This window comes from Thermothelomyces heterothallicus (assembly GCF_042370625.1).
Source record: "Thermothelomyces heterothallicus CBS 202.75 unplaced genomic scaffold P884_scaffold_21, whole genome shotgun sequence".
In the NCBI taxonomy this organism is placed as follows: domain Eukaryota; kingdom Fungi; phylum Ascomycota; class Sordariomycetes; order Sordariales; family Chaetomiaceae; genus Thermothelomyces; species Thermothelomyces heterothallicus.
This window is the reverse complement of record NW_027192582.1, coordinates 425252-452201: the sequence shown is the minus strand read 5'-3', so window position 1 is coordinate 452201 and position 26950 is coordinate 425252. Positions and strand designations below refer to the sequence as shown.

Genomic DNA, 26950 nt, shown 5'->3' with positions numbered 1-26950 from the left:
TTCAAGTTGATAAATTGGCGGTCGTACTTCTTAGAAGAAAAACGGAATACCTAGGTAGTTAGATTTAAAGTATTATTCTAATAGGAACACTTATCGGAAAAGATAGTCTAAGATTATTAGAAATATCTAATAGAATAAGTATATTATATTTAACTTATCTATATTAGTTTATCCGTTTTTCTAAGCTAATTATATATAAAGTTATACTAATCTTTTATTACCTCCTTTGACAAGGGAATCCTCCTTTTAGTATGCCATTTCTATAGATAATAGGCTTGGAGGTATTATTAGATAGTTAAAGGTAATACTTTCTTCCTAATTACGTTAATTAGAGCCTTCCGTGCTATACGTCAGTTTTTCTTAACTATCAAAAGGATATACCATTTTTCCGAACGTAAAAGAACCTCTAGATGGCTACTTCGAGGTTAGGACTTAAAAGTGTAGTAAGATTTCTATAGTTTAATTATATAGTAGATAGTATATCAGGATATACTAAAGAGGGTTACCAGGGATCGCTTGCTTTGGCTAGTAGCTATAAGGCTATAAATAACTATTCGAATATGTAGGCTCAATTCCTGGTTTAGCTGGTGGTTTACTATCAATTTGCGTATAAAATCGTGTAGATTGAGGGCTATATCGTTAAATTGTAGGATGTTGAAGAAAAGGTAGGATACGCGTGGGTGTCGCGAAACGCGTTTAAGTGGGTGGGGTGGTCCGGGATTTTTGACCCCTGATTGTACGTCCGTACTGTAACTAGTGCAAACGAACGAAATCCATTACCTCAGTGACACAGAGGCCCGGCCCCACACCGAACGCAGCCCGAGCTGGGAAATTTTGGGAGCGCGCGATGGAAGAAGCCGCAGCTCCACATTTGCGAAGTTGCGATCTTGACCGGCCAAACGACATCTAACCAACCGCACCTCGAACGACGCTTCTAGTTGGCTCCTTTGCGAAGAGGACGGCACCGGGTAGAAGCGGCCCGATACCGATGGTGCCGCCATAGATCGATATAGTTCCCGGTCGAGTTCAATTGGGGTCCTCCGAACACTCCCCTCGTCGAACTCTCGATCACGCCGCAAACCACTCCTTCGAGGTTCACAGCATATCGACACAAAAGTCGGAGAGAGAGAGAGAGAGAGAGAGAGAGAGAGAGAGAGAGAGAGAGAGAGAGAGAGCCCAATTCGAGAAAAGAACAGAAAAAAACCAGCCCCCCCCCCAAAAAAAAAAAAAAAAAACTTCAAAGCCGGAAACAATGGTCCGCGGCCGCCAATTCCGCGCGGCGCGCGTGCTCGAGACCGCCGAGGCACAACTGTCCAGCTCCATCATCAGCAACAAGCCCAACGTCGCCGCGCCGTGGGTCCGCGCCCTGCGGCACATCCCGCCGGCCGAGGTCCTCACGCGGCCCTACCCGATCCAGCACACCGAGCCCAAGGACCGCGGGCGGGCCCTGCACCGCCCCCGCAACCTGTTCCGGCCGACCCGCATCGTGCACCCGGAGGACGAGCTCCGGGAGGACTTCTACCGCGACCACCCCTGGGAGCTGGCCCGCCCCAAGCTGGTGCTCGAGCTCGACGGCAAGGACGCGCGGTACCGCGACTGGAGCAAGGGCCTGCGGCAGCCCGGCATGGCCTTGAGTGGTGAGAGGTAAGAGTTCTAGAAATATGAAGGAGCGGAAGGAGGGGAGGGAGAGGAAGAGAAAGAAACAGGGAGCCAGGGAGGGAGAGAGAGAGAGAGAGAGAGAGAGAGAGATCGTCTGCTAACTGTCAAAACAGCGTCGTCCAGCGCCAGCTCTGGCTGATGGAGAACCGGGGCCTGTCCAAGGCGCGCGCGTACGACATTGCGCGCAAGGAGTTCTACAAGCTGCGGCAGATGGAGCAGATCGAGCGCAGGATAGCCGTCGAGGAGGCCCGCATGTACGGCGCCTACTTTGGCAAGACCGACCTGCAGGTCGGCATGGAGCTCGAGGACGCCGCGTACGAGAACTGGAAGAAGTGGGCCACCGAGGAGATCGCCAAGCTCGAGGCCGAGCGGACCGCCGCCTACAACAACGTCGTCGATGCTCCCGAGGAGAAGAGCCTGTTGGAGGACGACGCGGACCTGTAACGCAACGGAGCCTTGGGGAGGAAGGGGTTCTGGGGAAGGAAAGGGAGGGAGGGCGGAAGCCGCCTGGCCTACCAGGATGCCCGTGTATACCTTGTATAAAAAATGTTCATGATAGGCAACAATATACGCTTGTACACTCCACAGTTGCAGACAGCTGGGGCTATTCAGCTGTCTCGTACTCATCATTAAGCGCCAGCCGTTGTGAGGTCGTACCGGGACTCTGAGAATGTATAACCAGCCAGTGGATCGCAGCAAGAGTGCAACGAGCCTCTCTAATTGAGGCCTTGAAAACTCGAATGAAAATAAAACCTTTTTGGAGTGCAGGCGGTCGCCTGAGCCTTCTTGACCCCTTTCCTGGCCACTAAGTTACGCTCCCCTGAAGAGCTAAAATCAAGACGAGACTCCCTTGATCCTTATCTCCTAGACGCCGCAGGCTTGGTTTCTCCTCGCCAGACTAGTTCCATTTATCATGCACTTCTGGCTGCTGTATTCCCTCCTCATCCGCAATCCTCTCGGCCTGTTTTCCCGATCCTTCGCCATGCTCCTCCCCCGTGCTCGGCGGCGGCCGCAGGCCCAGGCGGTCCAGGACCGACTCCATCGGGGGCCACTCGACGGGGGGCTGCTAGCCCGGGGGCGCGAGGGGGGCGGCGACGCGGCCGACGTAGACGGCGCCCGGGGTGCGGCGGGCGAGGTCCTCGTGCTGGACGCAGAACATGTCGGCGATGCCGGTCCGGCGGAAGAGGCGGCCGGTCAGGCTGAGCGAGCGGGAGCGGGCCCACGACTCGACGTACACCATCTTAAGGCGACCCTCGGGCACGAGGTAGAAGAGCTTGAGCAGGTGGGCGACCAGGCAGACGACGAATCCCGTGGCGGGTCCATTGGTGACGACGACGTGCGGATACTTGAACTGGGCGCCGTGGCGGGAGGCCGGGCGGCAGTCGGGCTCGCGCGTGAGCGCGTTGACGGCGTGGATGGCCGTGCTGAGGCAGCTGAGCGGCGCCGTCCACAGCGGCTGGTGCACGCGGCGGGCGCGCGGGACCCGGAAAGCGTCGACGGTGCCGGCGCGCGGGTCGCCGGGGGGCAGGCAGCGGCGGATGAGGCACTCGAGCTTGATGAGGCGGTCGAGCGAGTCTTGGTCGCCGGTCGTGACGAGGTAGCGCCGGTGGGCGTTGGCCTGGGGCACGAACTTGCGCTTGATGGTCTCGAGCATCTCGGAGGTGTGACCGCCCGAGCCGAGTATGTAGAGGAAGTAGACGGCCGGGAGGCCGGCCGTGTTGGGGGTCGATGGGTCCCGGCGGCTGATCCAACGCCGACCCGTCTCCGGGCGCGGATGGGCGCGGCGAAGGGAGACGTGCCGCCACTGGGGGGGGAGGAAAGTTGAGTGAGACAAGTACTTTTTCCCGGAGTTGGGACGGGTATTGGGGGGGGGCCAGACTCACAATCACAAAGGCGACAAAGACGTTGACGATGGCGACGATCCACGACCAGGACAGAAGGAAGAAGCCCGCGGTCGAGAGAATGGCGATGCCGATGAGACCGATATAGACAAATAGGGCAAAGCGGTCGGGACCAATGTCCGCGACCAGTTCCCGGATGAACTCTTCCATCTCGGTTTCGGCGTTCGAACTCGAGTCTGAACCTTTCCGGTTCGAGGATTGCGCTCTGATGCTAGGATCGACTGCCGCAGCCTGGAGAGACTCTTTTGGCCCGGCCTTATCGTCGGGATTGTTGTTGGGAGATGAAAGCTCACCGCGTTCCTTGCCGTCTGCAGTGCCATGTTGTTTCGAGTCCATCGCATCGTCGGCTGTGCTCTGATGCGGGGCCATCTGTGCCGAGATGTGATGTCGGCGACTAAGCAGCGAGCATGTAAGCCGCGGGCGGCTGGTGCACTGGATGGTGCTGATCAAGCCGCACAGCCTGCCACCTCACGACTTAATGTTGAGATGGAAACCCCGTGTCAAGCAGGTCGGCTCAGGGGTAGGTGAGCAGGGAGCCAGCCACCAAACAAAGCAAACAAACCAAGAGCCGCTCCTCAGCAACGTGCTGAGACCACCAAGGACCAAGCAAGGAACGATTAAAATAATAATATCGAAAGCGACCCAAGTGAAGTAGGATGGATCACCACCGGCTTGTTGTTTCTCCTGAGCCGCGCCGCGAGACTGAAATGCAGGGATTGAGAGGCCTATCGCCAGTTAATAATTGAACAATGAATTGAAACACAGTTTGAGACGGATCACTCTTGATCGTGTGTGTGTGTGTGCAAATTAGAGATAAGAGTCTGTTCACCGGAATGCCCACCAAAAATGGAAGCGAAATGCGCACACTCTACGGCCCGTTCAACACCGAATTCCAGATATCGCGGACCGGGGCACTAGACTCGACCAGACAAATTATTGGCTTGTGGCTTCGAGGAACCGGAATGTGCCAATCACGTTTTGATCTGATCGAGACTAGGACTAAAGACCAGAGACAAAATCCCCGAGTCAAACCCGTATTATGAAAAAGAAAGGGAAAGAAAGAAGGAAAGATAGACGTGGTGATTGATGAGGTCGAGATTGGTACATGATGTGACTGGAGATGCTCACAGCCCGCGATGCCCTTCCTGCTCAATTGCCAGGTGGTAGTTAGTTATTTCCCACTTACACAGGCCGTCTTTCCCGATTTGCCAAGCAGACCCGGGCTGTTGCGCAGCGCTCCTGGCCAAAGCGGCTTTGTGAGATCACCTGCCCCAGGGGCTCCAACCAATTGGGGTGCTGTGCTGTGCACCTTGAGGTGCAACACACCACGCGCTGAAAAACACGACCGCCCGGCAGAATCTTTGCCTAGCAATTCCCGTCACCAGCGCGGCAACAACGACGAGAAGCGACAACAATCAGCAGGCGCTAGTACGACCGCGCGCCCCCTCAAACCCCCCCCCCCACCCTCTCCCTTTACCTTCAAAAAGTATCATTGTTACGTGCGCCGTCGTGCAGCAGGTCTGCAATGCTCGCACCCTCGGCAGCACCAGCAAGAAGATGCCGCGACTCTATCGCAACCGCTACCTGACGTGCTTCTACTGCGGCCGCAAGACCTCGACTCGCTACGATGGCAAGACGCGCCGTTTCGACTGTCCCTTTTGCGATGCCACAAACTACCTTGACGAGGTATGTCGGTCGCGATTTGGCCCGGCCTGCCCCGGCCTGGCCCGGCCTCGCTAAGATCAGCACCATTGACCCCGCAGGTAAACAGAACGGCGACATCACCGACCCGCCCGTCGCGACCGAGACCGAGTCCACCCCGCGCCAGTTCGCCGCCGCCCGCCCCTTCTCCCCGCCCTCGAGCCCGCCGGCCAGCGACGTCATCTTCTGCGACACCTGCCTCAAGAACCAGCATCTGCTAAACGCGTCCCTGGCCCAGTACCTCCCCGACCCAGACGACCCGGACTACGCCGAGCGCGAGAAGGGCCTCTACCGCTTCCGCAGGAATCAGGAACGTCTCTACCCCCAGATATGCGAGCAGTGCGAGCCCAAGGTGCGCCAGCGCCTCGAGAAGGCCCAGTACACGGCCAAGACGGACCTCCTGCGGCGCATGCTCGACCGGAGCGCCAGCGCCAGGAGCCGCGTCACTACCCGGGGCTGGCCTGAGCGGTTTGATGCCGCCGGCAGGTGGCTGTGGATCGCTGGGTTCGTCCTGCAGCTGGGCTGGCATGCCGTCGTCGTCCACAGCCTGCTTTCGCAGTACCTGATCTGGGCCGAGGCGGACGATGCCCGGTTTCCCTTCAGGTTGCTGAGGATATGCGGGCCCCTGGTGGGAAGTCTCCCGTCCGACGAGCGGCTGCTCGGATGGAGCAGTCTTGCGACCATCCTAGGCGTCTGGTGGAACCCCCGCTTTTCCCAGGTCTATAGGGGCTTCACCAGACACATCAACGGAGTGTCGAAATGGTACTGCTTTCAGGCCATGGCCGTCGGCCTGCGCGTTTGCCTGCGGAGGATAGACGGTCTGACGACACCCGACCCGGCGCTGCTGAGCACACAGACAGCCGCGCACGCTCTCGCGCTGACATTTGCCTTGCTCGTAAGCATCGCCCCCGGGGGTTTCTTCCCCCATCAGCAAAACAAATCACCATGAGACATTGTTGACCTCGCCTCACCAGATCCTGACTCTCGCGCCCCGCTGCATCCGCATCAACATGGCACCCCTCTTCGGCACCCCTCATACCACCCAACAACCGCTCCGTGACGACCCCCCCGAGCCCTCCTCCACCACCTCCCGACACGATGAGACAAAGACCATAGCCGACCTCCTCGACGAGATCTCCCGCTCCCCGGTCTCGCCCACCCCACCCTCTCCGACACCAACCGACGCCTCCTCTCCCTCCCTCCCCCGGCGCCGCGCCAACGCCCTGCCGATGGGCCACACCCACACGCAGGCCGCGCAGAACCTGACCGCCTCCCTCCGAGAGATTGACAATCTCCACCTCAACCTCTCCCCGCGCCGCCAACCGGCCGCGAGCGCGTGGGGCGCAGGACGCCCTTATTCTTCCTTCTCCCGCTCGTCACCCCCTCGCTCGACACCGGATCACGGAGAAGAGGAGATGGACTGGTCTCCCACCCCCTCGTCCGCCGTCGTCGCCGCCGCCGCCGCCACCACCACCACCCCAACGACGCAGCCGCCCAGGTCCAAGTACCGCGCCTTCAACACCCAGGGCGGCCAGCGCGCCAACCAGCCCTTCGGCTCCGCCCCGACCTCGGACGAGAAGGCCGCCTCCAAGCCCTTCTGGTACCGCGTGCCCCCCGCCCCGACGACCCCGGCCCAGCGCGTCTTCAACCCGCCCAACCAGCCCCGCTTGCGCCCCAGCCCGGTCGAGGCCACGACGCCGACTCCCTCGTTCCGCTTCGGGCAGCAGAGGGACTCCTTCGCGGGCGGTGGGAGCGGGAAGAAGAAGGGACTCGGATTTTCGTCTTTTTCGTCATCGTTGTCTTCTGCTGCTGCTGCTGCTGCTGGTGATGGTAATGGTGCTGCCAGAGATAACGATGCAGAAGTCGACGGGAGCTGGGGGGAGGAGCAACAGCAACAGCAACAGCAACAGCAGCGGCGGCGGAAGCAGCAGCAAGACGTGACGTTTGCCGAGCCGCGCTTCTTCGCCGAGATGCTCGGCCGGGCTCCCGGCGTGGTGAGCGAGGAAAGGAAGAACGACCCGCGCAACGAGCTGTCGGGCCTGTTTGGCGAGTCGTTCAGGCTGACCGAGGAGGAGAAAAAGAGGCGGGGGTGGTGGCCTCGGTTTGGGCGGGCCGGGAAGCAGGGGAAGAAGGAATAATTTGTTTTTTTCTCTAGATGATCGTTGGACCGAACTGTGTTATTTTCGTTTGGGTTTTTTTTTTGGCATGGCATGCGGCCTGATGCTTTTTTCTTTTCTCTTTCTTTCTACTCATTTTACGGTTACCGGTGCTCGGCGGTTTCCCTTTCTTCATGGGGCATGGTTGGGGTCTCTTGTTTTCGGGTTCGGGTGGTGTTCGGATTGCATTGCATTGCATTGCATATTGTTGTATGTACGTACAGCACATATATGGGACGGCGGGTCGTTTGGGTAGAGAGAGAGAGAGAGAGAGAGGCAGCATCGCGCGAGACCACCACCATCGGCACCAGGGAGCATGCTCTTTTGTTGTCTATTTCCATCATCATGATGCAACGGTTATTCAGACGCCTGCTGTTCCTCGCATCATCTCGAGCGATAAATCACACAATGGAAACCTGGAGCAAAACGATGGCCCTCCACCACTTGTGACCGTCCATGCCGTCCATCACCAACCCTCATCCCGAGCCAAGTCCAGTCTCTTTGTCCCTCCTCATAATGTAACTCACCCAACACCCTCTTCCATCAGAGCCCGTCACCGCCAACGGCTGGGTTAAGGCCGAGTTCGAGGCGGAAGGGCCAGATTGACGCTACAGTTGTGGCGGCAGCGGTAAAATGCGCAGGCTGGACTTGGTCTCTTTCCGCCTCCGGGTACCAGACGGGTTGCAGACCGGACCGGATGACTCGACGGGGTGTGAGGGTCGCTTCGCTGCCACTTCCGGGCTCCGAGGGAGGGGTATTCCGAGGTGTGACGGAAGCGCCCGGGCGGCTGACCAGGGAAAAAAAAAATCAATCTTCCCTCGCCAGTATTAACATGACCTTCTAAAGTAGTCCGGTACCTGGCCCCCAGGAGCATATATATATATATATATACGTATGTATGCGGACCAAATCAAGGGAGGCATGCCGACTTCTATCACACACACGCCACAAGACTGACACCACACCCCGACAATGCTCTTCCGTTTCTTCGTTATCATATCATGGGCTCGTTAACAAACGTAGGCATAGATGGATCACTTGATCTTGCTCATGATGGTCTCGGGACCCCTGACCACATCCATCTGGGCGGCCCTGGCCTTGACGGCATTGAGCATGCTCCGCTCAAAGTCGTCGCGGGAGCGGAGCACGGCCTCGACCCAGCTGATCTGCAGGTCCCAGTAGGCGGTCTTGAAGGCGGCGAAGGTGTCCGGGACGGCGTCCTTCTCGACCGAGAGCAGCTGCAGGAACGGCTCGGTGACGCGCCAGGTCTCCTTGATGGAGTTGGCCACGGCCGGGTTGGGCAGGCTGTTGAAGAAGTCGAAGGCGGTCTTGAGGTCGTCGAAGATCTTGTCCTGGAACTGGTCGACGCGGCGGAACTTGGCGCCCTTGTTGCGCACCGACGACAGGTAGCGGATCAGCAGCTCGTCGGCGAAGATCTCGATGAAGATGTCGACGAGCGAGTGGTGCAGCACCTGGCGGTAGTCGCCGACGTACTCGTCGAAGGTGGCCACCATGCGGGCCATGGCGGTGCTGGTGTACCAGCGCGGGGTGAAGAAGTCGGGCATGACGGTCTTGAAGTCGACGGCGAAGACGAGCTGGGCGAACTTGGTGATGCACCAGGTGCTGAGGTCGAGGTAGCCGTCGCGCAGGGCGGCCACCTCGGCCTCGGCGCGGTCCATGTACTGGGGCGTCACCAGGGCGCCGAACTTCCTCTTGAAGTCGGACAGGTAGGCGAGCCGGCCCTCGTCCTCGTTGTCGTCGATGCACGCGATCTGGTCGTTGGCGGTCGCCACGAGCCAGTCCTGCAGCGGCTGGAACCCCTCCAGGTCGCCGGCCTTGTCCGTCTCGTAGCGGGCCGCCTCGTCCTCGAGCATCTTCTGCCACGACTGCTGCCGCTGGCGCAGCCGCTGGAACATGGCGTCCACGACGCCCTCGGCCACGTCGGCGCGCTTCGAGTTGGCGGCGGCGTCGAGCTGGCCGCGCAGCATGCGCCAGAGGTCGACCAGGTTCTTGGTCCGGAAGTAGCCGTACTCGTCCTGGTCGAGGTTGCCGCCCTCGACGTTGCGGTCGGCAAAGTCCTTCTTCTCCTGCGCCCAGATGCGGCCGATCCACTCGTCGAGGAACTTGATGATGAGGGCGCGGAAGTCGCGCACGAGCTCCGTCTCGCGGTTGTCGATGACGTGCGGCGTCAGCTCCTCCTGCTTGAAGCCGAGCTTGTTCATCTTGCGGTAGTACTTCTCGGGCCAGCCGACGATCTCGAGCGTGTGCGCCGAGCTGGTCTCGGGGTCGTCGATGATGCCGACGAGGAAGTCGTGCATCATGCCGTGGTAGATGTCGGTCCACGTCTTGAAGATCTTCCACTTCTTGGGCATCAGCTGCACCATGCCCAGCCGGACCGTGTTGAGGTCGTTGAAGTACCACTTCAGGCTCTTCTCGAGCTCGGACGGGTCGTCCAGGAACCGCTCCCTGGTCTGCTCGAACTGGCCCTCGCCGATCTTGCGGATGCAGTCGAGGAACTTGTCCTTGTATCCGCGCACCGTCTTGGCGCCGTCGGTGATGCTCTGGAAGCGGGCGGCCATCTCCCTGTGGTCCTTGAGCGCCTCCTGCAGCGCGAGGACCCTCTGGTCGCTCTTCTCCTCGGCCTCGATGACGAGGGCGAAGCGGACGACGAGGCTCGTGTTGTCGGCGACGACGAGGTTGATCAGGCTGCGGCCGATGAGGCTGATGTGCTCGTCGAACCACTCGATGACCTGGTCGAGGCGCTCAAAGTAGTCCTCGAGGGTGGACTGCAGGCCCGGGTCGTCGGCGCGCTTGATCTGGTCCATGGCGTCGTCGCGGATGTTGCGCAGCTGCGTCAGCTCGTAGTGGACGGGCAGCAGGTTCGGCATGTTCTCGGCGTCCTCGTCGTTCTGGCGCAGCATCTCCTGGATGGCGTCGAGGCGCTCGTTGAAGGTCTCGAGGTTGCGGCGCATGGCCTCGACGGCGCCAAAGTTGCGATGGGCCTGCGAGACGAGGTTGATGGTTGCGAAGTCGGTGATCATGTTCTGCGACTCGGAGCAGATCTTGTCGATCTTGATCATCTCGTCCTTGATCTGCTGCACCGTCTTCTGGCCGTCCGTCAGGCCGTTCATGCCGGCCTGGGCCGTCTCGAGCTGCTCGCGAAGGCCGGCGCGCAGCTGCGAGTCGACCGCGGCCTTCTTGCGCCCGAACTCGGCCTTGAGCCCCGCGATCTTGTCGAGGTCGTCCGGGTGCCGGAGCAGCTCCGACAGCTTGACCGGCGGCACGTCCATGCTGCGTGGTTGCTCTTGTGTGTGTGTCTCAGACCATCTCGGGGCGTGCCTTTGGTGCGTCTTCCGCAGGAAGAAGAGCTGTCGAGTTGGGGGGGGGGGCAGCGATCAAGTGTGAGAGTAGTGTGCGAATTCGTGTGCGAATTGTGTAGTCCGTACTGTACGAGTCGCCGCGCCTGCCAGAAGCTGCCAATGATGAGTATGAGTGGTTGTGCACTGCGGTGGTTGTTGGAGTCCGTGCGCGCCCACCTTCGCTGCTGCGCTGCTGTGCCGCAAAGTGAACTTGCTGTGCAGTGCTTGATGACTCGGACCCCACATCAGCTCTGAGCTCGAGGGCGAGATCCGAGGCTGCAATGCGATAAGTCACTCGGTTACCCGAGGCACTTTACTTATGTGATAGAGGAATCTCAAGGGCTCACCAGCCAGGCCTTGGTTTTAGGAGTGAGTCCTGGGCGGCTTTGGTAAATTCTTCTCCGCACAATGGCAAATCTTGAAGGCTCAGGTGATTAACGAATGCTCTGTACAAAGTCGAGTACCACTCCTGCCACATCACCGACGTTCTCTCCTCCTCCGAGACATATGGTCGACCCAAGGAAATATTTGTCTTTTTGATGTCTACTCTATCGAGCTCGTATGATGTACAGACGTAGCCGCCCTCCGCTACAGAGCATCACCCAACACCCCATAGCCCTCCTACTCGAAACACCCGTCTCAAGGCGGTTGGTTTACTTGGCGGGGTGGTAGGTCTGCCAGACTGTATCACCATTCGCGTCAGCATTCTCTCCATTCTGAGCCACTCGTACCATCCCTCTCCTCTCCGCAGCACCCTCCCGGCTCTCTCCCGATCATCACCAAACCCTCATCACCCACGCATTAAGAAACGCAACGACAACAGCACCCTTCTACCGCCCGACCCGCCACCCAACGCACTCCAATGCGAGAGCAGCAGAGTGGAATGAAGAGACGCCAAACAAACAAAAAAAACACGAGAAGAGACACAAAAAAGCTTACCGGCAATGCCAAAGGGCAGCCCGAACCCGGTGGCCATGAAGGTCCAGTACCAGAACGCGAACCCCTTCTTGCGCGGGTTGAACGGCAGGTTGGATAGCGGGCCCTCGGGGTAGTGGTAGGGCGACGAGAGGCGGGCGCGCGTCGTCGTGAAGGCGCGGCGGGCCACGAGCTGGTTGGCCGCGGCGCTGGCGGCGCCGGAGGTGCGGAGGGTCGCGCGGGCGAGCATCTATAATATTTTTTTTTTCTTGTTCAGTATCGGAGGGAAGACATCAGCTCTCAGGCGGCAGCACAAGGCAGGTATGGAGAGGCGCCGGGTTCTCGGCGTCGGTGCGGGTTTTACGATTCCGGCGGAAGGGAAGCACGGCTGACGACGACTCAATTGGGCGTGGAGGACGCTGCGGAATTCGTACCTTGATTGAGTGAGTGGAGTTTGGGGGTGGTTGTGTTGATCGTTCAACCGGGACGAGTGCTGGTGGTTTGAGTTGAAATCGGGAGCTTTGCTTTCGGCTGTGACGCTAGCGATCCGGAAAGTTGACGCTCGGATTGGGAGCTCGGCCCAGGTGGTGTGACTTTCTGCGCTGCTGAGGGATTGACCCGCCGAAATGGCAGGGCAAACTCTTGGCGGGCTCTTCCGGGTTGATGGTGGAGGGTTAGGGTTGAAAGAATCAAAGGCTTCCCCTCGAGGGCGTTCATTAGAAAGGTTCACAGCCTAATTATGGTTATGAAACTCCGGCAATGGATCATTACTGGAGACGTAGTGTACACGCATCCTTCAAGCGAGCCGTTTGAAGTGTGAGCCTTGGGTCGTGACTGTGCCTTGGTCACTTGACCGCTTCATACATCATATCTATATCATGTAACGATAAGGAGGGGATGTACTGTACCGTATGTGATGGCTATCGGGACTTCGAAGCAAAATTGCGCTGCCTATCTGGCAATAGAACATCTTACCAATCATTCGCAAATTACCAAGTCTATTATTACTTTGTGTACCAGATGGATTATCTCCCAGCTTCGAGGCTCAACAGACACCTTCTATTTCAGCGTCACCAACTCCTCCGCGCTCGTCGGGTGGATGGCCACACAGTTGTCGAAGTCAGCCTTGGTAGCCCCCATCTTGACGGCAACGCCGAAGCCCTGCAGAATCTCGCCGCTGCCGAGACCCATGATGTGCAGACCGACCACCTTCTCCTCCGGGCCGACGCAGACGAGCTTGTACGCCGTAGGGGCCTTCTCCTCGGGATCCATCATGGCGTAGTACAGGGCGGTGAAATTGGTCTTGTAGACCTTGACGTTCTCACGCCCGTACTTCTCGATCGCCTGCGGCTCCGTCAGGCCGATCGCGCCAACCTCGGGGTGCGCAAAGACAACAGAGGGGATGTTCGTGTAGTCGAGCTTTGCTGTCCTGAACTGCTCCGGGCCAAAGAGGCGCGCAGCGAGCCTCCGGCCCGCCGCGATGGCCACCGGCGTGAGCTCCCACTGACCCGTCACGTCGCCGAGCGCATAGATGCCGTCGACCGTCGTGTTTTGGTATTCGTCCACGACCACGTGGCCCTTCTCGTCGACCTTGACGCCAGCGGACTCCAATCCGAGGCCCGCCGTCGCGGGGGTGCGCCCGATGGCCCAGATGAGGTGGTCAACGTCGGAAACGACGCCCTCGTCGTCCCCCTCCCTGTAGTGGATCGTGAGCTTGCCCGTCTTCTCGTCCTTCTCCACCTTCTTGGCCTGGCTCCGCTTATGCACCTTGACTCCGAGGCGCTCGTACTCCTTGGTCACACCCTCCTGGATCATGGGATCAAAGTGCCGCAGGAAGGTGTCGTAACGGATGAACAGGTGTGTCTCGACGCCGAGCGCGTTGAACATGCCCGCGAACTCGACGGCAATGTACCCGGCGCCGACGAGGGCCACCTTCTTTGGCAGCGTGTCGATGTCGAAGAAGCCGTCGCTGTTGGTGCCATATTCGGCCCCGGGGATCTGAGGCGGGATGGTCGGGTTCCCGCCCACGGCGATGAGGATCTTCTTGGCGTTGACGACGGTCTTGGTGCCATCGTCGAGCGTCACTTCGACCTCGTTGCGCGAGAGAAGCTTGGCCCAGCCGTGCACATATTCGACCTTGTCGTTGGCCAGGTTGCGCTCGTAGATGCCGTTTAGTCGCAGGACGTAGGCGTCGCGCTTCTGCTTGAACGTGGTCCAGTCAAAGGGGGCGGTTTCTTGCACGTTGAAGCCGTACGACTTGGCGTCGTGAAGCGCCTCGGCGATCGCGGCGGCGTTGAAGGTGACCTTCTTGGGAACGCAACTGACCAAGTTGTTAGTTAGCACTCCGGGGGGCCGCCGTACATCCATACAGAGCTACCTCCTAGCCGAGGTACTTACCCCACGTTGACGCATGTCCCTCCTAGCCGCTTGCCCTCAATGACCATGGCCTTGGCCCCGTATCTCGCGCTGGCTGCACGAGCGGCGCCGAGACCTCCGCTGCCGCCTCCAATGACGAGGAAGTCGGTCTCCTTGGAAATGGGGGCCATGGCGAGCGATGTTTGCGCAAAGTGTCGGGATAATGTCGTGATTCGGCCTGCCGCGGGTATGGACGGAAGTAGAGTGCGTCTGGCCAAGAGCGAAAGAGGTTGCATGGGAGACTTAAATCTTGTCTCTGCGCGAGGCAGAGGGGTATCGCGGGGTGGAGGGGCTATATACCTACCTGCCTTACGCAGTAGGTACTTATCAGGCACGGAATGTACGGATAGCGTGGGCAGCGTGACAAATTCCACATGCAAACTTGCAGGGAACGGCGCCTTACAATTGCGCAATCCCGCGCTAGAGCTTCGGAAGTCGCGAACAATTTGGAATTTCAAATCTGATCACCAAAATCGGATGAATCAGCCTCCACGGAGCGAATGGAAAAACCCGGATTGCTCAGTCAGCAGCTTATTGGAATCAATTGAACCAAAGGTTAACGAATCGAAGATCGATCGAGCTTCGGTATGAAGATGGACCCACTTCTCCGAAGTGCGGCCCGGGATTAACCTCCGCTGAAAGGCGGGCTGTTTCGTTGAGTGAGGTCACAAGACAGCTTTGATCTGGGCTGGATGTGTCAGCAGCAAGAAAGAGAGGGGTTCCTTATTATTAAGTACCCCGCTAAGTACTGCAACGAACTCACGGGGGGGGGATGGATTGTTTACTTTGCATTTTCAGGAACTAACAATCGTTGATGTATGCTGCAAGAAAGGGCATGGGTTTTTGAATATTGAAATTTGACAACACACTACGGATAGTTACCCACTTTCAGTTTTCCAAGTCTTGCCCTTGATGTGACAAGTCGGCAAAATTCAATTAACACTTTCTGTTTCGCAACTCGGCACTCGCACACCTCCGTAGCAACTTGTTTCCCTTCCTCTATCAACCACTCCATCGGCCGCTCAGTTCTCTTCTTACTCACCAAACATGGCACCATGACCAACAAACCCCTTCTCGGCGAGACCGCCCTCGTCCTCAGGACCCTCTGCCTCTCCTGCGGTCTTCCCAAGACCGGCCCCAAGCGCGTCCTTGTCCAGCGCCTGCGCCGAGCTGCCAGGCAATTTCAGCCCATTCCGCCCGAGGCCCGCATCCTCAGCATCGACCTTGGGCTCAAGAACTTTGCCTATGCGCTCCTCAGCCCAGCCGCACCATCAAAGAGGAAACAGGCCGCGGGGGGGTCTAGCATTGACACCCCCTTGAACTCCCCAGTCCACCTGCACGCCTGGAATCGCCTAGACCTAACCCTCCGCTCACACACTCGGAGCACCCCAACCACCCGACGCCAAACCATCGCAAGGGGAGAAGGGAAGGAAGTGGGGGCAACAACAACAGCAGCAGCAGCAGAAGAAGAAGAAGAAGGCTATGATGACGTAGGAGAAGAAGAAGAAGAGGAAGAAGCCTACTCCCCAGCCGCGCTGTCGGCCCTCGCCGCGCACCTGGTCAGGACGCGCCTGCTCCCGCTGCGGCCGACGCACGTGCTGATCGAGCGCCAGCGGTTCCGCACGGGCGGGGCCGCCGCCATCTTCGAGTGGACGCTGCGCGTCAACTCGCTCGAGGCCATGCTGCACGCCGCCTTCGCCGCGCTCCGCGGGGTCCGGGTTCCCGCGCAGCCGGGCGAGGACGATGACGGCAGCGGCGGCGGCGGCGGCGGGGGGGTGGTCGTCTGGAACGGGGTCGTGTGTTCGGTGCTGCCGAGGGCGGTGGCCGGGTTTCTGTTCCCCGCCGGCAGTGATGCCCTGTTGTCCGTGGAGGATGGGGGAACCGTCGGGGGGGAGGAGAAGAAAAAGACCGTTGGGGCGGGCGCGGCGTATCAGATGCTGAAGCGGGAGAAGGTGGATATGCTGGCGAGGCATCTGAACGACAGACGGTTGATTATCCCGGTCGAGGGGCAGGCCGAGGAGATGGTGCGGTTGTTCATGGCCGGGGCGGAGAAGAGGAGGAAGGGGAAGAGGAGAGGCGGGAGGAGACGAAGGCAAGAAGGGGTGGAGGAGACCGAGCGGAAGGACGCGGAGGAGGAGGAGGTGGTGGTGGTCGCCAAGCTGGATGACTTGTCGGACGCCGTGCTGCAGGGTATGGTGTGGCTACAATGGCAGAGCAATCTCGAGGCGCTGACTCGGGAGAGGCCGGCACTGTTTGACAACTAGGAAGAACCGACGTCGTAATGGCGATTGGGGGTTCTGCGCAATCGGGAGACGCAATCGCAGACAGAAGGTAGACGAGATGTAGAATTATATTTGGCGCTCTCTGCCCTCTTTCCTTCCCCCCTTGTAAAATAAAACTCACGGGGTGTCGGCCCCCCTTTCCCAGCAATGCCAGGGCTAGTCGCTATAATAGTAATCATCATATGCGCCCTCCTGTCGTTGGGTGCTCACCCACTCCTCGCTCGCCAGCCCCTTCATCATCCTCCGCTTCAACCCCGGCGCGTCCTTGTGCCAGTCACAAGCGTAGTCACACTCGGGCACCTGTTCCTCCCCGAAATACCGGCAAATCGCCGCGTGCCGGCAAGTATTCGTATCCTCGCAGTACTCGACCAGCCGGCTCAGGCTCTCCAGTCGCGCCTGCTTGTTCTTAGCGCTGCCCGCCCCGCCCGCGCCCGACCCAGGCCCGTCTCTCATCACCATGTTGCACACCCGATCCCTGTCCTCGCGAGCGTAGTACAGGAAGCAGTAACTCGCGTTCCCGTCGCGCCCGGCCCGGCCGGCCTCCTGGTAGTACCCCTCGAAGCTCTTGGGCAGGCGCCAGTGCACGACGAAGCGGACGTTCTCCTTGTCGATGCCCATGCCGAACGCCGTGGTGGCCACGATGATGTCGTACCCGGGCTCGTTGGCGATCCAGCGCGCCAGCGTCTCCTCCTTGACCTCCTTGGGCAGCTTGGCGTGGAAGGGGCGGGCGCCGATCTCGTCGCAGCGGAGGGCGGCCGCGAGCGACTCGCACTCGTCGCGCGAGAGGGTGTATATGATGCCCGGCACGTTCTCGACGCGCTCGCCCGTGGCATCGAGCTCGCGCTTGCGGTCGGCGGCCGCCCGCCGCGAGTAGACGCCCTTGAGCCAGGTGACGAAGTCGTCGTAGCGGTCGTTTGCCTCGTCGCTCGTGAATCGCACCTCGAGGTGGAGGTTCGGGCGGTGGGCGGTCATGGTGAAGTTCCGCAGCCTCTCGGGCGTCTTATCGAGCCCGAGGGTCGACAGAATGTCCCTGCGGACCTGCTCGTTGGCCGTGGCCGTCAGACACATGATGGGCACGTCCGGAAACGTCTCGCGGAACCACGAGAGCCGCTTGAAGTCTCTGCGGAAGTCATGGCCCCATTCCGAGATGCAGTGTGCTTCGTCGACGACGATGCGCGCGAGTTCCCTCTGCTCGTGCACAAACTTGAGCCGCTCGCGGAAGCGGTCGAGCGAGCAGAGCTCGGGGGTCACGTAGAGGAGGCGAGTACGCGGGTGGCCAGTAGCCAGATCCTGGTATATTCGATCCCGCTCCGCCAACGAGATATTGCTGTTTAACGTGCGGGCGTCGACATTGGCCTCGCGAAGGGTCTCGACTTGGTTCATCTGGCGTACATGCTCTTGTCAGAATCGGGATGTTTTCCGGGTGAATGTATATATCCCTGGACTTGGGGTAACACCTACCATCAGACTCAGCAGAGGCGAGATGACGATTGTGACTTGACGTGATCATCAGTATGCTCCCTAACCTGACTACACAACGTTTCAACGTTTCGAGGGAACACATACTGCCCCTGTCTATCACGGCAGGCAGTTGAAAGCACAAGCTCTTGCCAAACGAAGTGGCTGCCTGCACAAAGACATCTTTTCCATCGAGGGCGGCGAGGATGATCTCGCGCTGATACGGCCTGGTTATGCACTCGTCAGAATTCTTCCTCCCTCTTTTTTGTCGCGTTTTCTTCTTCCCTCCTAACGAAACCGAAAACGGGTCAGCCGGGATAATGGATACCTGAACGCTGTTTTGTTGAATTGCTGCCGAAGGGTGAAGTCAATGTCCTGCAGCGAGTCACTCCTCGCGAGAGGCATTGTCAGCGGAGTTTTTTGGATTTCTGATGCCGCTCATATACAGCATGGCGTCCTTATTGTCTTCCGAGGAAGCTACTGTTCTTTTTCATGTTTTCGAGCCGCCGTGCCAGTGCCCGAGCGAGTTCCTGACCCGATTTCTGCTCTTTCCTTAAGGTTTTGGCCTCAGGGCAGAAAGAACTGGACTGGAACAAGTCAATGCACAGACGTCCTCTTGCGGCCCTTTCAAGTTGCGGTTGGAATCAGTCTTGTTGCTGTCGGCCCTCCTTGACCGTTTTCAGTACTCGATCTCTGGGAAAGACCAATAAATGACGGGCCGCGCACTGCAAGATGGACCAGGAAGAGGAACATGGCTCAGGGTTAGGGATGCCTAAGGTATTACGAAGGTTGGTCCGGGAAGACTTTGCAATGCCAAGGTTGCCAAGACCTTGGCATACAGTATAGTCAGCCAGCACCGTAAGAGACACTTACACACTATAGCTAAACCGAGCTTACAGACGTATCTAACACTTCAAACTAAGCTCAAAACTAGGCTTATTTTAAACATTTGTAACAATCTTCAATTCGCTATTTTTTACAGTCAAGAGGCTCTATTTTATTAGTAGGTATATCGTCTTCCCTACTTATAAGTCCGTTACTAACGTTACCTATATATTAGATATATAAGCTCTCCACTACAAAGTCTATCTATAATATCCTTCTTAATAGTAGCTATCTTAGCTTCTAATTTAGCTTCCCTTTCGGCACCCGATTTCTGAAGCTATTCGCGCTATATACGATAACCAGGCTCCTTCTTACCTAAGGGTAGTAGTTTAGGAACTATACCTTCCTTATATTCGTTTCCTCTAGCAAGTCGGATTACCTATTTGATATTCCCTTGGATCCTTTCGATATACTATTATAACTTTTCGATCGGAAATTCTTACTATTGCTAAGTCTAATCCTTTTCTAGCTAGGCTCGTGAGGTTAGAGTCTTCCGTTTCCTATATAATAGTTTGAGCCTTGCCTATACTAGCTTAATTACGTTAAGGTCAGGTGAGTTTGGTAGCTACTCGAGGACTTTAAACCTCTCCTTCTCCTAGATCTGACGATTCTATCGTGAAGTATATATACTAGTATTATCCTCCTAAACGATATAACTTTGACTATACTTCCTTCGAAGCTCCTTTATAAAAGGAAGGAATAGAGGAAGAAGAACCTCCTATTAGTAATGTATCTAGTTAATCCCTCCTTTCCCCTGATGTACCTACTTACTAGTCTTTATAATATATTTCTACGATGGTTTACGACCTCCTTTTCCTACTAGTCCTAATCTCTATATCCCTATTTCAAGTTCCTATAGCTAGTAATCTTATTTCTTGTAAGTATCATTATAATCATTAATCAGCTTCTGGTATCTTACCTTTATCTTTGTTATCTCCTTTAGCTAATAATAATAAGGACTAATCTCTAACTAAGTAAAATAACCCTAGAATATAAAAGTTATCTAGCCCTTCTAATACCTATTAATATAATATTAGCTATTTACTTCCTAGGTTTAACACTAGATATAACATTTTCTATAGATAGTACCTAATATAATAGAGGTCTTATTACTCTATACTACCTTCTTCTAATCTTCTAGGGTCTAGTCTTTAACCTTTATAGCAAATTTAAGCTAAGCTATCTTCTAGGCCTTGTTTAATCCTAGCTTTGTTATTAACTTGATATTCTTAAAACTAGCTTACTTAAGCTATTCCTAAATAGCTATCTAACTTAGCCCTTTTCCGCCTAGTAGTTCTAATACTAGATTAGCGATCTATTAATAAGTATATTATCTTATAATACTATTTTTAGTTACTACTTATTTAATAACCTAAGTAATAGGTTTAGTTACTACTTTCGGTCTCTTAGACTTTAGAGCATTTATAATATACTTATCTTTGATAGGCCTACTAGGTATATAACCTTATTCTTTTGCCCTCTATAATATAGTGTAGAATACCCTCTGTTTTATACCAGTGGTAGCTTCGATTTTAGATATCTTAGCTCCCTTAGAATAGAGGGTAAGAGCTTAAACACGTTAGGCAATAGTTATATATTTACAGCTTGACTTAGTAGGTATAGGAGAGTCTACAGGCAGGGGAGCCATTATATCACGGAAATATACATACAGATACCGCCTAGGCTACCGGCACGGATAGGCCAATCAAGCCAAAAGGACAGAAGGAACCAACCATAACGTAGGAAGCACTACAAGCCCCACCGCATGCTAGCTTACGATCACCAAGATCAATGTAAAGTCACTGATCACGATAAGCGGCTCACCAGGATCACTAACCAAGGACTAATCAGGGTGATCTAGGAAGGTTATATATATATATATAGATAGTTACTCGTTTCGGTAGACTCTAAGAGTTCACTAGTAATAGTAACTTATATTATAATACTCCTAATAGCATCGTACTACTATAAAGAGACAACTCTATTGTTATAAACCCTTTAGCTTTACCAAATCCCTTAGACGACCTATATACTTGTCCTATATCACTTACCTTCGTCTAAACCCTTTTAGAAGAAGTCTGAGTTAGGTTTGTTATACGTTGCTATCACTCCCTTTGTTCTATCATAGTTTAGAACGGAGGTGACTTCGACTTCGACATCGATATAGCTACTAGCGTTATAGCCGAATAGCTGCTTACCTAGCTTGGTCAACTCTAGTAGCGAATCTAGGAGTTGGACTAGAGAGATAAGGCTACTTAAGCTCAAATTAAGGAACTCGAGAACGGCGAAAAGTACTTATAGAAACTAGTTAACGAGGCCTATACCAAAATTAAGGCACTTGAGACTGCTAAAGCAAGCTATATTAAGATCGAACTGCCTAGCAAGTACGGAGGAACTAAGGAGGACCTTGTAGGGTTTTTAACTAACCTCCGATCCTACTTCCGGCTTAATGACGACAAGTTTCCGGACGACAAAGCTAAAGTCCTCTATATAGCTACGAGACTAGAGGGTAAGGCACTTAGATAGTTCGAGCCTATATAGAACGACTATCTTACCAAAGAGGATAAAGACGACCGAGACGTATTTACGTAGGTAGTCTTTCGATCCTATGACCGTTTTAAAGAAGAGCTTTAGAAGGTTTTTAGTGATAAAGACGAGAAGATTTATATATAAGAAAGACTTACTAATCTCTAATAGACTAAGTTAGTAGCCTCCTATATTATATAGTTTAGATAGGATATACTTAAGTCTTAGCTTAACGATAAGGTATTAATATAACTATTCTATAACGGCTTGAAGGAAAAGGTTAAAGACAAGCTATATAAGTATAACCGGCCTAAAACTCTAGATAAATATATTGTATAGGCTATTAGAATTGACGATCGGCTTTATATATAGGAATAATGGAAACAAGGTCAAATAAATAGAACTATAGTTAAGGCTAATGACAAGAAAAGGTAAGTATACGTTAGTACCTTGTATAGGATATATCCTGGAGCTATAGATATAAATATAGTATAGAAGTAGGACAAGAAGAAGATATCCAAAGACAAGTCTAACGCTACCTATTATAACTATAGAAAGAAAGGACATTATAAGCGAGAATGTCAAAGCCCGAAGAGAGACTAGAAACTAATCCTAGGAAAGGAAACTACGGTTATCGATAAAACCAAGGATATTATTAAAGTAGTAGCTATAAGCTATAAAGATAGGGATAATAGTATAGATAGTCTTAGATATAATGGTAACAAAGAAGATAAATAAATACTATACTCCGAACTAGTTACTATAGACCTAGAAACAGGTATTGCCAAATAGGATATGGTAGGGGAGTATATACTACCAATTTCGATTCTCCTAGTCTTAAGGTAATAGGGTTTTATAGTTATATAGAGGCGGGACGGATCGTAGATAACCGACACCTAAGGAGTTAACCAACCTAGACCAAATATCCTATTCCTTTAGGAACAGATCGAATGGTACCGTAACGAAGTTTTCCAGCTTAATATAGAGTTATACGAACGAGATAGACACCTGACTCGACTTACCTAGTAGAGTGATAAGATAAGGGACGAAATAAGGGAACTCTAATATATTATAGAAACCATTAAAGGGGAATAGCCTATGATATACGATGGACCCGATAGTTATATTAAGCACTTTGACGATTAGTAACTTAGCTATAATATATAGAACCTAGAGTACTAGTTTATATACGTGAACTATAGAAAAGACGAACGTATATAGGAAAGCTATTAGAAGAAACATTCCTACCTTAGCATTAGGGTACCTATAGTCTATATATAGTAGGAAGGATTTGGAAAAGAATTCTAATATCTTCTAGGTAACGCTACGTGACTATACCCTTGATATAAGGCATATATACAAGTGCCCTAGTTCTAATATATAGTATATAAATGCCGATACCACTTCCGTAATAAATTCGAAAATAATTACTAGCCGACCTGATAGGAAAACAGGGATAGAAGTTTACGCCCTATAGAATAGGTCTACGACGCAGGAAATAGAGCGGCCGAATTACTCTAGAAGATCGAAACCCGGAGTCTAGAAGGTATTACGGTAGTTCTAAGACGAGCCTGGCCTAGGTACTATAGAATAGGACGAGATATATAGGACTTATGCTAGAGTAACGATTGTCTTTATCACGAGGACGAAAAGAAATCGCGAATTCAGGAGCTTTAGATAAAGCTATAGCGCGTACGATGGAAAGTAGAACGGACCTAATGGTAGGAAGCTATAAGTACTTAATAGCTTACGGAAATAAGCACGATCGACGAAGCTGCTATTAGCCGAATAATTAAAGAGGTTAATACTAACCTAGGAAATAGGTTAGGGCCCTTTAAGGGGCCTGAAAACTATTAACGCCTATATAGTGGCGAGTAGTAGCGTAGTATAGGAGGAACTAGTGTAAGAGACTACTATATCGAGACCTCCTAGTAGAAATATAGGAAATTGCTGTAATCTTTAGATGACAATGGCAAGATAAGCGACTATAGATAACGGTATAATAGAAGCAGCACGAAATGCTTATACTAGTAGATAGTAGAGTAGAAATAAACCTAATTTCGCTAACACTTATAAATTAGCTATAGATACCCTAGAGAATGAAACAGAAGTATAGTATAATTAAAGGGCTATTTCTAACGTAATAGGTATATAGGGAGACTAAACTAATTGATATTACTATAGTAGGGAAGACTATAGTAATTATATTTAGTATTATAGATATAGGCGACGATAAAGATATAATACTAAGACTACTATAGTATAAAGACTACGACCCGGACATTAGCTAGAAGAATAGTAGCTACCTACGACCCCGAATAGAGTTGTATTCGACTAGCAAGATAGGGAGCGTACAAGGATCGCGAATAGACGATGCTCAAGGGAAGGTATATCCTATAAATCTACTATAAGAGATAGGCAGTGGCAGACAGACCACTACAGACTCTGAAAGAAGCGATATAACGACATCGACACTATGACAGGAGGAACGAGCTAAACCGCTAATAGCTGTTCTCTCCGTTGATAAATGCGGAGCACTATAATTAGAGTAGTAGGTTGAGATAGGAGAAATCGCTAGTATCGCTATAGATAGAACCAAATTCGTATACTATTAGAAAACCAAGAAAAGAGACAAGACTAGGGAAGTACCGAAGGAGTACGAAGGACACCTAGCATTCGAACCGAAATACCTAGAAGGACTACTAGAACATGGCCTATAGGATTATGAGATTAAGCTTAAGGAAGGAGTATGACTAAAGTTCTTTAAGATCTATTATATAAGCTAGATATAGAACGAAGAACTTAAGCGATATCTAGAGGAGAACCTTCGAAGAGGATATATCTGCCTATTAATATCGCTAATAGGCTACCTAATCCTATTTATACCTAAGAAAGACGGAAAGCTACGGTTATATATTGACTATTGGTAACTTAACGAATAGACTATAAAAAACTAATACCTATTATTACTAATCTTATAGCTCTAAGATTAGTTAGTAGGAGCCTAATATTTTACGTATCTTGACTTGCTATCGGCCTATAACTATATACGGATCAAAGAAGGTAATAAGTAGAAAACGGCCTTTAGGATACCCTATAGCCATTATAAGTACCTTATTATACTATTTAGACTTACAAATATACTAATAACGTTCTAAGCCCTGATTAATCAAGCTATCTGCCCCTTTCTCGATAAATTTACAGTATATTATCTTGACAATATACTTATCTTCTCTAAGACAATAGACAAATACCGGAAGTATATAAGAGTAGTGCTAGATGCATTATATATATATAAGCTATTAGTTAATAAAGAAAAGAGTAAATTCCATATTAGGAAGACGGTGTTTTTAGGATACGAGATATCCCTAGGACAAATTCGGATAGAACCCTCAAAGGTTAAAGCTATTAAGAATTGGCTATAACTGACGTTAGTTATAGAAGTACGAAGTTTTATCGGGTTTGTAAACTTCTACTAGATGTTTATTAGGAACTTTAGAGCGATTATATAACTATTGTACAAACTTACCAAGAAGGGCGCTAAGTTCTAATAGGAAGAGCGATATAAGCAAGCATTTATATAGATTCGCGACGCTATCACTAAGGATCTAGTACTAGTACTACCAGACCCTAAGAAGCTATTTGAGGTGGAAACGGACGCTTCAGACTACGCTATCGGAGGATAGTTAGGATAACGAGATAAATAAGGGAAGCTATATCCTATAGCCTTCTTTTTAAAGAAGCTCGACGGACTATGTCTTAACTACCTAATCTATAATAAGGAACTACTTACAATTGTCGAAGCTTTTAAGGAATGGCGACTATACCTTAGCGGTATAGTTAAACTAGTATAAGTATATACGGATTATAAGAACTTGCGATACTTTATGATAATAAAGGAGCTTAACGGACGACAAATACGGTAGGTAGAATTCCTCGCGGAATTTAACTTTAAGATCTGCTATAAGAAAGGTAAAGAGAATGTACGAGTAGACGCCTTAAGCTGATAAACGGATTATACGGAAAGACGAATGGAAATAATACTACTATTATTTAAGGAACGAATAGATAGAACGCTATATTACGAAACGTAGATACCTATAGAAGATGATCTACTTGATTTGTTCCTAGAATATTACATAATCTTTCGAGAAGAAAGGATTAATAAGGCATAATATTAAGTAGCACCCAGACTAGTAGCACCTAACGGAGTAGAAGAAAAAGATAGGAAACTCTAGTACTAAGGTAAAGCGTATATCTATAATAAAGACCAATAGCTACGAATGATTCGAGAGCTTTACAAGTCGAAACTTGGAGGATATAAAGGAGTTACAAAGACTATCGTATAAGTCAAGAAACATTACGACTTTCTATAGTTAATGGTACGAGTTAAGGAAGTCGTATAGAGCTACGACATCTATAATCGAAGTAAGATGGTACGATATAAGCCGTATAGGCTACTTTAGCTACTACTAATAGCTAACAAACTATAGAGTTTAGTTACGATAGACTTTATTATAAAGCTACTAGAATCTAAGGATACGGCTATAGGAGTAGTCTACGATAGTATTCTTACTATAGTAGATTGCCTAACTAAATAGGTATACTTCTTTCCTTATAAGGAGTCCTAGATAGCTAAATAGCTAGTAGACGTGATCTATCGGTAAGTTACATTAGTACACGCTTAGCTATAAGAATAGATTACTAATGGAGATACTAAGTTTATATCAAAGTTCTAGCAAGCGTTAATATAACAATTAGGTATTAATAGCAAACTGTTAATAGTATATTACCTATAGACTAATAGACAAACAGAACGACTAAACTAAGTTATTAAGTAATACTTCTATTCCTATATTAACTACTAGTAAGATAACTAGGTTATACTACTACTAATAGTATAACTTGCCTATAATACGACACTAATAGAAACGACCAAAGTTACACCGTTCTTCGCGAACTACAGATACGAAGCAGACCTTAGGCAAGGACTAGAGGTTATAGTGCCAAGAGCGGCAGTTAAAGTAGAGCAGATATATACACTATATAAGAAACTCAAAAAGGAACTCGAGTTTATCAGAACTAGAATAAAGAACCACTACAACAAATATAGGCTCAAGGGACCTCGCTTAGAGAGGGGAGACAAAGTCTATCTAATTATATAAAACCTACGAACCAAATAACCAAGTATAAAGCTAGACTTTAAGAAGGTCAGACCCTTCGTTATTAAAGAACAAATTTCGATATCTAACTACCGACTATTATTACCGTTATCTATATGACTATAGATAGATATTTTTTATATTTTACTTCTCGAACTAGCACCGAAAAATGCTAAGATTGCTATAAATATCGAAGCAGAGGATAAAGAGGAAGAATATGACATTAAAGAAATCCTAGATTTACGTATCATTAACGGGGAACTATAGTACCTAGTTAAATAGCTTAATTTTAGAATAGAAGATAACTTATAGGAGCTAGTTAAGAACCTAAACTGCCCTAAGAAACTAGAACAGTTCTACTAGAGGAACCCTAACCGACCACGAGGGCCGACTTAGGAATCTAACTAGCGTCTAAGAAAGAAGAAGTACTAGTAGGAGCCGACCCTAGGGACAAGTTAACTACTTCCTAGTTAATTATACCGAAGGTACCTAACGCTTATACCTAATCTGTCAAATCCTGTTTGTCCGATA

The 26950-nt window shown here is 51.7% G+C and overlaps 7 protein-coding genes across 7 annotated transcripts; 3 read left to right on the top strand and 4 right to left on the bottom strand.

The window, feature by feature from the left end:
- The first annotated feature begins 1217 nt into the window (after positions 1 to 1217).
- On the top strand, positions 1218 to 2243 carry P884DRAFT_248035 (mitochondrial 37S ribosomal protein mS23). Its single transcript, XM_069440530.1, has 2 exons — positions 1218 to 1644; positions 1773 to 2243. Exons 1-2 carry the CDS (start codon positions 1253 to 1255, stop codon positions 2101 to 2103), a joined length of 723 nt encoding a protein of 240 aa, XP_069295540.1. The 5' UTR covers positions 1218 to 1252; the 3' UTR covers positions 2104 to 2243.
- Positions 2244 to 2725: 482 nt separating this feature from the next.
- On the bottom strand, positions 2726 to 3710 carry P884DRAFT_279450 (glycosyltransferase family 1 protein; the record flags this gene model as incomplete). Its single annotated transcript, XM_069443310.1, has 2 exons — positions 2726 to 3463; positions 3543 to 3710. 2 exons carry the CDS (start codon positions 3708 to 3710, stop codon positions 2726 to 2728), a joined length of 906 nt encoding a protein of 301 aa, XP_069295539.1.
- Positions 3711 to 5117: 1407 nt separating this feature from the next.
- On the top strand, positions 5118 to 7399 carry P884DRAFT_301747 (Ima1 N-terminal domain-containing protein; the record flags this gene model as incomplete). Its single annotated transcript, XM_069444884.1, has 3 exons — positions 5118 to 5246; positions 5332 to 6156; positions 6236 to 7399. 3 exons carry the CDS (start codon positions 5118 to 5120, stop codon positions 7397 to 7399), a joined length of 2118 nt encoding a protein of 705 aa, XP_069295538.1.
- A 1052-nt stretch (positions 7400 to 8451) lies between these two features.
- P884DRAFT_271624 (exocyst complex component Sec6-domain-containing protein) lies at positions 8452 to 11941 on the bottom strand (the record flags this gene model as incomplete). Its single annotated transcript, XM_069442454.1, has 4 exons — positions 8452 to 10785; positions 10954 to 11052; positions 11124 to 11152; positions 11716 to 11941. The coding sequence occupies 4 exons, from the start codon at positions 11939 to 11941 to the stop codon at positions 8452 to 8454; spliced, it is 2688 nt and encodes an 895-aa protein (XP_069295537.1).
- Positions 11942 to 12584: 643 nt separating this feature from the next.
- Positions 12585 to 14694, bottom strand: P884DRAFT_262533 (uncharacterized protein). The gene is made up of 2 exons (XM_069441670.1): positions 14089 to 14694; positions 12585 to 14011 (listed from the first exon to the last, which is right to left on the bottom strand). Exons 1-2 carry the CDS (start codon positions 14340 to 14342, stop codon positions 12751 to 12753), a joined length of 1515 nt encoding a protein of 504 aa, XP_069295536.1. The 5' UTR covers positions 14343 to 14694; the 3' UTR covers positions 12585 to 12750.
- A 214-nt stretch (positions 14695 to 14908) lies between these two features.
- P884DRAFT_248020 (mitochondrial resolvase Ydc2) lies at positions 14909 to 16467 on the top strand. Its single transcript, XM_069440529.1, has one exon. The coding sequence runs from the start codon at positions 15162 to 15164 to the stop codon at positions 16368 to 16370; it is 1209 nt and encodes a 402-aa protein (XP_069295535.1). The 5' UTR covers positions 14909 to 15161; the 3' UTR covers positions 16371 to 16467.
- A 1-nt stretch (position 16468) lies between these two features.
- On the bottom strand, positions 16469 to 18527 carry P884DRAFT_228473 (P-loop containing nucleoside triphosphate hydrolase protein). The gene is made up of 4 exons (XM_069439720.1): positions 18175 to 18527; positions 17955 to 18073; positions 17850 to 17884; positions 16469 to 17771 (listed from the first exon to the last, which is right to left on the bottom strand). Exons 1-4 carry the CDS (start codon positions 18249 to 18251, stop codon positions 16545 to 16547), a joined length of 1458 nt encoding a protein of 485 aa, XP_069295534.1. The 5' UTR covers positions 18252 to 18527; the 3' UTR covers positions 16469 to 16544.
- Between the last annotated feature and the right edge of the window lie 8423 nt (positions 18528 to 26950).